Genomic DNA, 12,592 nt, shown 5'->3' on the forward strand with positions numbered 1-12,592 from the left:
TTAGTAACTAATTAATTTAAAAATGGTATTAGAAAACACACTACTTTATAACAGTCTGTGTCAGATTTTTGTGCGACTTGCTCTATAACAATTTTGCTGTGAGTTCATCGTAAGAGTTCATGCTAGCATTACTGATCTACTGAAGCTTGGATCTACTGATAGAAAACAAAAAAGTATCACCAAGGTTAATACACTATTAAATCTTTTGTACTAGAGGTATAAGCTTTCAAGGGACTGAGTATGAATGTGGGGTTTTCCTCTTCCCTTACTGACGTCCTGCTCTGCAGCTAATCTGATCTAACTGGGCACTTGAGACCTGCTCCCTTTGGTTTCCGCCCTCATGCAGCAAAAGAAGCTGCTGGTTCTTCTTTTTCTCCTAGTATGAGGTTACAGAGAAAACCAGTGTGGTAGGGGGAAGATAGATGAGGAGCTGCCTGGAACCATTTGCAAGCATCCATAGTGGCATAGTTGACTGTATGTATCTGGGAAAACAAGGTTGAGATGAACCTAGAATTGCGTTTGTTTCTAACTCGACATGCATTGGCTTTGTACCTGACTATGTATTCTGGTGACCATTTGGGAAAACATTTTTATTATATCGGTGATTTTAATTATTTTTTTCTTGTAGTCCTTTCTGCACCCAAGAAATTGGCTTGGGGAATATGAACACCCATTTTTATTTTTTTTTTAAAGTTTCCTTCTCTATATGTAGTGTTTCTGTCAGGAAAGTAGTTTTAGAAAAGGAAGAAGCTTGGTCTGTTTCTTTTCATTATAATTCAGTGCAGTACTGGCATTTCAAGGTTGTAATTCTGCTCCCAGTCAACAGGAAAAATTACTTCAATGATGATCATGATCGATGCAGATGTCATCTTCACAGCGGCATGCTTGCATATTAACAGGCTGAACCTGAGTTTGTTACACACATTGTTGTTGCTTTTTAGAGACAGATGTCTAGTAATGACTTTGTCTAAGCATAAGCTTTATGTTGATAGGTGGTAAAATTCGAGCTGTCTTTGAAGCATGGATAAGGACTTCATTTGACTTAGTCTCTGTTTTAGCCATGTGTCTCTCAGATCTTATTATTTTTTTCTTTTTTTTTTTCCTTTTCTTTTTTCCCCTGTGGTCTTAATAATCAATGAGAACAATAATGGGATAAAACACAAATAAAACAAATTTGTATTGTCCTGTCTCCCACACAATAAAATCACACATATACTGTGGTACGTCAGAGTGTTAAGTGTGGCCTGCAAGACTTCTGGCTGTGTAGTGGCAACTGAAATTGGGTTTGAGAGTTAAATCGGTCACCGACAGAAGACTTAATTGTATGGGTTGAACATTACAGTTCAAATATGTATTGACCTGCTTATTAGGTGGGACAGTTCTCTAAGCATAAATAAAATAATTAATTTTTGGTGTTCTTAGACATTTTGTAGTGTGTCAGATGTTAAGCATGTTTTGATTTGTTCCAGTAGCCGGATCGAGCTGGGAGATGTGACGCCACACAACATTAAGCAGCTGAAGAGGCTAAACCAGGTCATTTTTCCTGTCAGCTACAATGACAAGTTCTACAAGGATGTACTGGAGGTTGGCGAACTAGCCAAATTAGGTACAAATGTTCTTGCCAGTAATTGTGGGCTATGGTGGCGGAAGTGCTTATCATTGCTATCTGTAATGGGTTCGAATAGCAGATTCTTCTATTTTGTTGTTTTCCTTAATGAAAAATAACTGTTTGGGAACCTCAAAAAGCCACATTCCCAACCTCAGTGGGTTGGGAAACAGATTCTGTTTTCCTGGAAATAGGTGTGTGTTTTCTGTTAGAGTTCTGTGTGCTGACAGCTTACCTCCTGATGCCGTTGCTGGTTTGAACTGTAATAAGCCAACCTCGGTGTCAGAGCACTGTTGGTAGCTTCGCTCTGAGTGTTAAGCCACAACATGCGATACGGTTATCTGGAGGGGAGAATTAGGAGGAGGGAAGGAAGGGAAGACAGAGCATGTAAATGAAGGAGCTGCGTGTGCAGTTTGAGACCTGTGACCAGTAACGCTTTGTTTCCCTCCCTGGCAGCCTATTTCAATGATATCGCAGTGGGAGCGGTGTGCTGTAGGGTGGATCACTCCCAGAACCAGAAGAGACTGTACATCATGACGCTCGGATGCCTGGCACCCTACCGAAGGCTAGGAATAGGTAAGGAGGATCTTGTTGTGTATCTGAGTCATCAAAGAAACCGGATTGCTGGGCAGCCTTCTAAATGCTCTTTTGGATTTTCAGCCAAGACAGTGCATTTTTAGACCACTGGTCTCTTTGGAAGAGACTTTGAGGAAAGAGTATGATTTATAATGTGCTCTTTTTTTCCCTGCCTTTCACAAATGAACTTTGTAATTCAGGATTTCAGATTATTTTACTCTTGATCACATTATCATACTGTGATGTAAAAACTCTGCTTCTGTAGATGTGAAAATGGATGCACAGAGATCTGAAATAGTTTGTTAGAGGTACGCAGCCACTATGCTAGTCATGTGTAAGTGGAACGCAACATTTCTTCATTGGGTTATCTCTTCACTCTTAAAAATGTATTTTATCTCAATCATTACTGATTACTGCTGCATAGAGTAGTACCTGTTTTCTCTCTATACTGCAAGTAGTTCTTTTCTCCGTGTTGCAAATCCATAGGCCAGATTAATCGAGACACAGTAACCTGTTTACTTTGTCAAACGGGAATGAAAAGATGTGTTTATTTTAAATTATTTTATTAGGTCTTTATTAGAAAAAAACTTACCAATGCTCTCACTGCTTTATGTATTGTTTTGACCGTATTTTGAGGTGAGTTTGAGACCTTGAAGTTAGTATTTAAGTAAGTTGCTTCTGGGCTGTTGTTTGTGGTTTTTTTTCTCCAAAGAAAAATTGTATTATATTTTATGAGTGATCAGAAAGAGTGAAATGCTTACACACTATGTTTTATTTGCCTTTCCTAGTTCTCACAGGCTCCATTGTTTTAGGCTACCTACACCTCACCTGCTTGTCCTCAAGAAAGCCCTTGGCTAAGGTCAGACTCAGTTGTGAACTTCTGGTTTTCTTAAGTATCTTTTTACCTTTTGGCAGGAACTAAAATGTTGAATCATGTCTTAAACATCTGTGAAAAAGATGGCACTTTTGACAACATCTATCTGTAAGTAAATGAGATGCACTCATGCATTTTTATATTTTTTTGGAGGGATGGTAGAAGCATATATGAGAGCAAAGGGAGGGAGGTCCAAGAGCATTTTTATTATGTATTTCTGTGGGGTCATGGGCCATCTTGTAAGTACTAACAAGAAAGCTAGGGGTAATATTCTGGGCTTGTTGTGTGATGTTGAGAAAACCAAAAGCTCTCTTGCTTTAGAAGGGTTCTGCAAATTTGCTGAATTTGAAAGTAGTTTAGTTACAAAATGATGTTCTGTAACAGAATTACACTGTGTGACAAAAAAAAAAAAGAAATTTGAGATTTTTTTTACCATATAGCGTCACCCTCAGAGTGGAAAATACTGCAAGTCTTGCACGCAGTTTTGAGGCATTTGCTGTCTGTCTTTTATGACAGTACTGTGTTTGTTGGAACATGAAATCAGAGGTGCTTTCAGATACCCTCTGGGTTCACATTCAGTAGCAAGGCCCAACTGCTTATTTCCATTCTTGTCCTGTGCCAGGTGAACAATCTGACCCACCTTGGGAAGCTGTTTTCAGTTTTGTTTCTGGGTGTTGTTTTTTGGTTTAGTGGTTTTGGAGGCTTTTGTTTTATTTTAAATCAACTGCACATCTACATAAGCACTTGACGTGATGCAGACATGAGAATCAGCACTGGGGTGGAGGATAGGGCTGCTTTAAAGAGCACTGCCATCCTAATAGGTCTCCATGGAAATAGAGCCTGAAATCCCTAGATGCCAAGTCTTTGCTTGGGGGGGGGAGGAGGAGGTTGAACTAGGTGATCTTTCAAGGTCCCTTGCAGCCCCTAAGGTTCTGTGATTCCCCTTCGCCACTGGTTGCACACTTCTGCTCCTTCCTGTGCGTTGGTGTCTCTGTGATTACTGACTGAGCTCAGGCAGTTTTCGGACAGGTCACTTCTCTGAGCCAGCTTCTTCTTCATCTGTCACTGCTGGTTTATACCAGCACAGGCAGGGTGCACTGGTAGGGTTAGTCTCACAGGAGGTGTGGCTTGGGTGGATGGAACTGCACCCTGAACTCTTGTCAGGACTCTGGAAGATGATATCACTATAAACAGAGTGACCTTCTCCTTGGGCTTAGCCCACCTCTGTCAAGGAAGTGCAAAGTCCATCAAGTCCTCTGCTGTTGTAGCTTTTTGCCATGTCTGTAAGAGAAACAGGTGTTTCAAAGAGGAGTTTGAGTGAAGCTACTCTGGGCTTGCACTCCCGTTCTCCTGGCTCAGAAGAAGTGGTAATGAACTCCCTCTTGGGTGCCTACTAGTTGGCACAGGCTTTCCTTTTTGCTTTGGCACGTTGCTTTGTGCACCGTGAAGGAACCCTTTGCTCGTTTTAATGCAAAAACTAAATCCTTCACAATCCTTCCGCCTCCCAGAGTAGGATTCTGGGATATATGATAAATAGCTCCGAAAGGTGGGTGTAACAAAGTTCTTTTAGTGGCCCATTGATTTTATTACTAGATCTATGACTTGTGCATCTTCTATTTGAACGTATTTTGCAGCTTAGCACTCAAATTTATATCAGTGCCTAAATTTGTTGTTATTATGAGGTTCCCTTTGGTGCTTATAGGGTTTAACAGTAAGATCTTTTGTTTTGTTCTGCTGTTGCTTACAGAGTTGCTTTGATTCTATGGTTATGCAGCATGTTGTCATGACAAAGTGATTAATGAGCTTGTGCAGCACCCACTGAATTTTGAGAGCGTTTAATGAATACCTTTTTCTGAGCCAAACATCTTCATTTTCTTCTTGTTTTTTCTTGTTTTTTCTTTTTTTCTAAGAGACCTCATGCAAATAAATGTACTACTCACTTAGGACGAAAAACTGATGCCTTTTTTTGTTTGGGAGGCTTTGAAACTCTTGGAATATGCTAGCAAGATCTGTGGAACTCTGGGGTAGTTAAAAGAGGATAGGACTTTGTAAGTCCATGGGGCTTCTTCGTGCTGCCATAGCTTTTTCTGAGCAGAGAGGCATAGATAAAAGTGAGCAGGGAATTAAAATTTTATCAAAACACTGTTGCCAGTTTTGCAGTGTGTAGGGATCACCATACAGACAACTGTTCGCGTCCTTGGAGAAGTGTCACTACAGGAAGTTAAAATTGGCTCTACAGTGAAACTTTGTTATATATTTCCTCAAAATAACTGTCACTTCCAGATTCAGAAAAATTGCAGTTACTGAGCTAGTAATGCTTCAGAGTGTCTCTGCTATTTGTGTTTTCTAAAAGTTTTACTGAGGGGAAACATTTGCCACTTCTCAGAATGATTGCCACAGGCCATCCAGAAGCTCAGGATTGATTTCGGAAGACAAAAATTTAGAGTCCCGAGCTTACACCATCATTCCTGTCTTTATCTAGATAGATCGTTTTCCTATCTTTTCTTGGCCATTCCGAGTGTGGAGGCAGAGTACTGTACCACAGAAAGTTCTGATACCTGTTTTTCTATCCTCTTTTCTGTCCCAGGCATGTCCAAATCAGCAACGAGTCGGCAATTGACTTCTACAGAAAGTTTGGCTTCGAGATCATTGAGACAAAGAAAAACTACTACAAGAGGATAGAGCCCGCAGATGCTCATGTGCTGCAGAAAAACCTCAAAGCCCCTTGTCTTGGCCAGAACGCAGATGTGCAAAAGACCGACAACTGAACAAACCCCCAACGAACACTTTCTTGCACTTGCTTGTCGCCAAATAAGGAAAGAGAGGCCTCTTGACTATTTTTTTTTTTTTAACTCCACCCCTTCATCTTCTTAATTTTTTTTTTCTTGACCTCTCTCCAACAAAATGTAATGCTTCTTCCAAGGATCGTCCAATTATGTTTCGGGTTTAGATTTTTTTTGGGGAGGTGGGAAAAGATGTGCAGATCTCTTTTAATTTTGAGGTGTGGAGGGCTTGAGCAGGTTATCCTGATGACAAGTTTCCTTCAGAATTATCTCTTTCAGTAAGCAGAATGTAAATCCAATGGGGGGAAAAAAGGAAAAGCAATATCTTGTCCTTTGACTCCTAGATTATTGTGTTTTTTATAGCCTACAGGGTACTTTACTCCCCCCAACTTTTGAATGTTACTTCAATACTTCCTACTCTTCCTCTTAATTCCCCCCGCCTCAGAAAAATATGTTTAGTTCTTCCCAATATTTTTTAGTATGGCTTTTTCCTCCATCTTTCGCTGCGAAGAGCGGGCTACTTTACCATACCTTTACACTCTGCCTGGGCTGATATTTTTGAATGCTTTTTTTAAATACTCCTCACCTAAGCTGGTGCTACACTTCCTAACTGAGAGGAGGGTTTCGAGTGGTCTTTGGTTTTTTGGGTTTTGGTTTGTTTTTTTTTTCTTTTTCGTTTACCCAACTCCCAGCAGACTTCTGCCAGAATTAGAGCTAGATCTGGTGTTGGCAAGAGTAACCTTGTGAAAATACAAATGCTGAGATAAGACCCGTGCTTTAAAATGGGTGAAATGCTGTAGGGCTCATTGAGAGTTTTACCTGTGTCGTCGGAATGGGAAAGTGACTGTGATCATCTTAACAGCGTTGGTCATGTAAGGCAAGCACCCATCTCCAGATAAATTTGAGAACGGCTACTAAATCTGTGGTGACACATCTGAGATGAGATGAGGGTTCAGGAAACCAGGCAGCAAGGCTGAGAAGGCAAACATGAATCTGACCCTGATCACATAGCTTTGCAGCGGTCTCCTGGGTTTGTTTGGGATTAGCTTGGCTTGCTGTGTTTATGAGCTCCTTCAGGAGGAGGTGGTGAAGAACTGCACGGTTTGCTCCTTTGAAGGTGATTTTCCCTTTTCCCTGTTCAGTGGTAATAAAGGAGTTCTCCTCTCGTTGAGAGGGTGTTCATGGAGCGCCAGAGAAAGCAGCATTTATTAGAGCATTTATGGGTTTGGAAAATAGGCTGAATGGCTTCTTCCTAGTACTGTAACCTCAAAGCTACAGTAAACTCTACTAAGCTCTGCTTTGCATCCTTCCGTGCTTTGTTTGCGCGAATATCAGTGCTCCTTTCTATACAGTCGCCAGCGACTTTATGTATGCCAATACAAATACCAACCTGCGCTTGGACTCTTCTCCAAGCACCTGGGAAAGTGCACTGAGCTGAGACAACACCACCTTACCCCATCGCCCGAGTAGATACTGCATTCCTTTCCTGTTTGTTTTTCTGAAGTTTAAATCTGCGTCTTGAACTCATCCACTTTGAAAGCCTCCAACCTACAGCGCGTGTTGCGGCATGCGTCTGGTTAGTAAGTGCTGTCCAGTCATTCAAGGGTGACTTGGGAACCAAGGATTTTAAGACCGGAGTTGTGGTGAGGCAAGGGATGGCACCCCTGCTTGCGCATTAATTGCGGTCTTTGTCACCTGAGGGGTGACTGTACAAGCTGCTCCAGAGTTACTCCTCCTTTCCCAGAGGTGCACAGTGTTTGTTAGAGTGCATCTTGACAGACCTGTGCTGGAAAATGGCTACTTTATTTGCTGGGTGTGCACTGACTGAGTCTTGAGGATGAGGAGGTCGCTGACAACAAAATCCCCTCTGCGTGGCTCGAGCACTGGCATTAGCAACGCTCAGTGGCAGGCTCTGGCTAGAAAGATGCAAATGGGTTCCTCGGCCAGAAGCAGGCTAGTTTTGACAAAAGCTTATTTTTAGTACTGTTAGGACCTGCTTGCACTGGTTACGTTGGCAGTTCTGGCATCTTTCTAGAAAGGGATGTATTGAAGCACAATTTGCTTGTCAGATGCCAACATAGTTTCCCTGGCCATCTGTAGACCAAACCAAGAGAAGTATGCAAAGGAAAATAGTGTTGTATTTGAGGATGTTTGTGCAGCACAGCTGTAACTCAGACCATAGCTGCCTCTGGTGCCAAGCAAAGTGCTCTTCATTCTTCTAGAACTAAATGGGTAAGTGTTTGGGTTGGATAGATGGGTGTGGGGATATGAACTCTTAGGATTTGCTGTTGTCGTAGGCTTCCACAAATTGGTGTGTTTCACAGACAGTTTTTCTTCAGGTTTAAAAGTACGAGTCTGATGTCTGAACTTACTTGGATTAACTTTTGTTTCTGTCTCTTCTTTGCTTTGGGCTGCCATCATTCTATGAATGTATCCCTGAAAACAATTCTTAAAGCTCCTATTCCACAGCAAACCTGCCTCATTGTAACTTCTGATCAAATGTTTTGTAGGAGGTGGAAGAGAGAGTTAACCACAAATCTAAGATCCTTTTTCCCAGGCTATTAATCCTGGAGAACGGTTGTTGAATCTTGAATACATGGTTTAATCTGAATCTCTTAGAAAGCTGTGTTCCCTGTACATGGATAAGGGTGAGTGAAAGTTGGTAGTTCTGGATGACAAACAGTTGTACAACTAACGGTTGTAGTACTGTTAGTGTATCAGCTGTGCAGGAGGAGAATGCTGTCTTAGTGCTGTTACCCAGAGACACTGCAGTTGTGTCAAGTATAGGCTTGCTGCAGAGAACTTGAGCTGCTTCAGATGTTGCTGCAGATGTTAGCTTGAAAATAACAGCTTGTGAACAACTAAATTGTTTTAAAAGTTGTGAGGATCAGTGGGAAAAAAAACACAACAACCCACTAGCACTTCCTGTTCTCGATGAAGATCTAGCAAGGAAGATGTATGCAACTAAAAGCGTTAAAGTATAAACTCTGTATATACGAGTTATTCCTGAATCTCTGCAGCTGGTTTTGGTGTACGTCAGTTGAAGCATGAAGATACCTACAAAGAGACTCCTGCTAGAGGAAACCATAGTACAGGGGGAAAATCATCACCCAGGAGAGATAGCCCTCGCTTTTGGGAGGGGCAAGGGAAAGGCTTTATTTTGTGTGTACAGAAACTGGTTAAGTTTACATGATGCAGCTAATGGTTAAATCTGCCAACTAAATATGACATACTGTTACAGTTGAAACAAACTTAAGTGATATTTTGTTAAATCTTGATGGTGCCCTGTGTCTAGTGAAAATTTGATCTCCCAGATTGTTTCGTTCTCCCCCGTTGTAATCCAGGATCAGCTGCTATGCACAAAGTCTGTGTTTTGTAAAGTGTTTGCTGACTTGGATGTTTCTTTTGAATCTGCAACTGCTTCCTGATTAATTTGGCTAAGACCACCCCTGGTCTCTTGAGTTAAAATTTAGAGTTATGCTGTATGCAGTTTACAGATGCATTCTCAATGTTATGAGTTAAGTTGCAGGGGGAGCAAATTCTTTACAATAAGATGGTCCATTTCTAATCTATATCATTGCCCTTGTTGTACATCAGGAGCATGTTTTTGTTTTTTCTCAAACTCTTTAGAAATACAGTTCAGAATAAACGTGCACTATTTGAGTTATGTCATTTACTACTTGTCATGTGCATTTTATTTGCAGTCCGGCTTTTCCGCTCTGAAATCAGATATAGAATATTCCTCACATGTTTCATAAACTGCGTAACTCAGGAGATTTCTAACAGGAACTGCGAGTTGGCCTGCTGTGATGAATGCCATGGATGTCTGACAGCTGAGGAGAGTGGGGTCTGTTGGTTTGTTTTCCCTAAAGTTCTGAGCCTTTTCTCAGAAATCCTCTCTCTTACGGGGTGGGGTGGAGGGGAGAGGAAGAGGAACTGTCCTGGAAGATTCTTTCTTCAGCTAGTGAGCAGTTTTGAAACAAACAGACCAGGCATCAAGAACTCCGTTTTGGGCTTTATAGGTTAAATATTTTAAAGTATTCACATTAATTGCTAGCTATTTTAAATCTTGACAGCAATCTTTGAAAAACTGTTCTATTGCTCTAAAAGTAACTTGTCTTAAGATGCAGTGAGTACTTTTCCATACTGACTTTTCTGAGAAAGATACTCAAGTAAAACTCATCTCTCTTCTGAACTATTCAAGTGTCTTCTGTTAAAGCCATTTTTTGTCTGTAGCTTTTCTGCTCCTCTCCTGCTTTGAAGTGCCATTTATGAAGTAGTAAAAGTTGCAGTGTGGTACAGTTTCTGGGGAAAAAGAAATGTTATCCTAAATATTCTATAGTATATTCTGTCTGCTTATTTCAGTTCTTCTGCATAGTGCTTTATCAGTAGATGGAGTTGCTGCATTCATTAGGATAACATGAAAAAGCAAAGCTCAGACTCTGGAATTTGACTGTGGTCGTGAGCTGCTGCTACCAGCTGTCTTCCCTGACCTCTGCTGGAGGGCCTGGAAGGCACAGCTGGAGCTGAACTGCTAGTCACCTGTGCTGGGTGTAATTTGCTGTTACAGTGCCCAGTCACTCAACAGCAAAAGGTTCTCCTGTCATTCCTCATTTTTTTTTCCCTTGACTAACCTCCAGCAAATCTTCACCTCACTTTAGTTCCTTTTCTAAAATAGTGGTTAGGAGTATAGACCCCAGCACAAATCTTCAGCTCCACTACTGATCTCCCACTAGTGTGAAAACTGGCCTTTTATTCCATGCCCTGTGATTTCTGTGTTTTAATCCACTCTCTTTCCCCGTGAGGATACTGTCCTCTGATCCTGTAGTAGCCTAGATTACTTTTGGAACAAGACATTTTATGGGAAGTCCTTCTGAACATCTATCAAACCGATCTGTCAGAGTGTTATAATCTCTTTCTGGCAGTAACACTTTTCTTCCCATGGAGGTTCTCCAAATCTGTTACACCCATCTAATCCAGATGATTTGTATGGGACATGAGATTGCTGCTCACTGTTGCTTATGTGCTTTTTCTCTTGTCTCTAAAGAGGCATCAGTCAAAACAGTTGACGGAAAGGTCACCTTTTCCGTATCTTTTTATCTTGCCTTCTTTCCTTGTCCCCAGTGAGAAAGTGTTTGGTTTTGCTACTGTTTTTTGCTAAATGCATTCAAAATGTTCTTGGTTAAGACTATTTAAAATAAACCTGCAGGAACTCATCCTTTTCACCTGTCACTAATGGCAAATCATTTCATCTAGTCATTGTAAAACTTTTCTAAATATTTGTGCAAAATGTGTTTTGTGACTTATCTAGTTATACATTCTAGTCTATATTTATTAGCAGACACAGGTTACTGATATTCATTGATTTCCTGTTACATATCAATTCACCAGTGGAGTTTTGCCTGCTGCTGGATTTTTGCTCCTGTATTTCAAATATCTAACCCTGTAATCTGAAGATTTATGATCTCAAACATTGCAGAACACAATAGGGTGGCAGAAGGTAAACGTACATGGGTTTACTGCTTTGGACAGGGAGTGCCTTCTAAGTGAAAACCTTCACTGAAGAAGCACGCTACCCTTTAAAAAGAGAAAACCAAAACACTGCTTGGTTTACATTGGAATAAATTGACAGAGGATGGGTATTTCAGATTTCATTTGTCTTCCAGTTTGGTTGTGTCACGTCAACTGAAAAAATATGAAAACTAGAAAAGTGCATTTGTACTTTGTGAGGTTGCTATTTACAGTAACTTCAGAATTTCTCTGCAAAAACAGCTAGGGCCTTAAATTCCTTCACAGTTGGCAAATGAGTCGTCCACTTAGTGTCAGCTGCAAGATTATTCTGCAAACAGCAGCTATTCAAAACTGAAATGTGAGGTTTTTGTTTGTTTTGTTTTATAATGTCTAATTGCTACTATGACTCTTGGACACTGCTTCAGAAACTTGTCCTTGCTCTGTATTATATATTTTAGGAAGGCATATAGATACAAGATGCTTGCTGGGAAAAAGGCATCTCTGCTTTCCATAAAGTGTAAATGTCACAGGTCTGTGTTTCTAGGTTTCCCCAGAAAGAGGCAGCTTTGCAACTCTAGTATCACCTACAGGTGAGCAGAGATAAAAACTACTTCTAAATTACATTTGAAAAGAGTTCCAGAAAGTAATTTGCACTACGTATGTGGAAGCAAGTGATTGAGGTTGGTAAGCTATCTTATTATGACTAGTAGTTGAATTAGGTATTAGCAGGAAGTATAAACTCAAGTAGTGGGGAGTTGTTAAGGATTCAGAGTCCCTAATTTATCTAGAGAAACACTTCTCTTAAACTCTGATTTAATTCACAAGGAAAATGGGTGAAGGGTCCTACTCCCTGGAACTAAATAAGCACAGTGTGTCAATACAAGCCCTAAGTTGTGTTGAAACAACTAATTCTATTAATGAATCAATACTAGCAAAGCAGTAACAGCCATAGAAGCCAGGCTCATAATGAAAAGCTTGCTGCTACTTATGAATGGGAAAAACTTTAGCCAGCTGCCTTGTGGTTGGTTGTTGTGGTTTTTTTCTTTTTGTGGTTTTCTGTTGTTGGTTTGGGGATTTTTTAATAATCTCAGTTCCTCTCCGGACTTTTGTCTGCAAGGTAGCCTTTCCACGCACAAGTGTTACCATCCGTGAGGTCTGTCCCGATTTACCAACAGTAGATTTCTCTTTATATCCCACCTCTGTCGCGCCGCTATCCTGACAGAAAAAAAAAAAAAAAGACTT

At 40.7% G+C, this 12,592-nt stretch overlaps 1 protein-coding gene across 1 annotated transcript; it reads left to right on the forward strand.

Annotated features, from left to right (window-relative positions):
• Positions 1–1,422: 1,422 nt before the first annotated feature.
• On the forward strand, positions 1,423–6,384 carry NAA50 (N(alpha)-acetyltransferase 50, NatE catalytic subunit; the record flags this gene model as incomplete). The annotated part of the gene is made up of 4 exons (XM_009869847.1): positions 1,423–1,606; positions 2,063–2,182; positions 3,098–3,164; positions 5,644–6,384. Coding segments are annotated over 4 exons (552 nt in total), but the record flags the coding sequence as incomplete, so codon positions are not given.
• Between the last annotated feature and the right edge of the window lie 6,208 nt (positions 6,385–12,592).

This window comes from Apaloderma vittatum, unplaced genomic scaffold (genome assembly GCF_000703405.1).
Source record: "Apaloderma vittatum isolate BGI_N311 unplaced genomic scaffold, ASM70340v1 Scaffold44415, whole genome shotgun sequence".
In the NCBI taxonomy this organism is placed as follows: Eukaryota; Metazoa; Chordata; class Aves; order Trogoniformes; family Trogonidae; genus Apaloderma; species Apaloderma vittatum.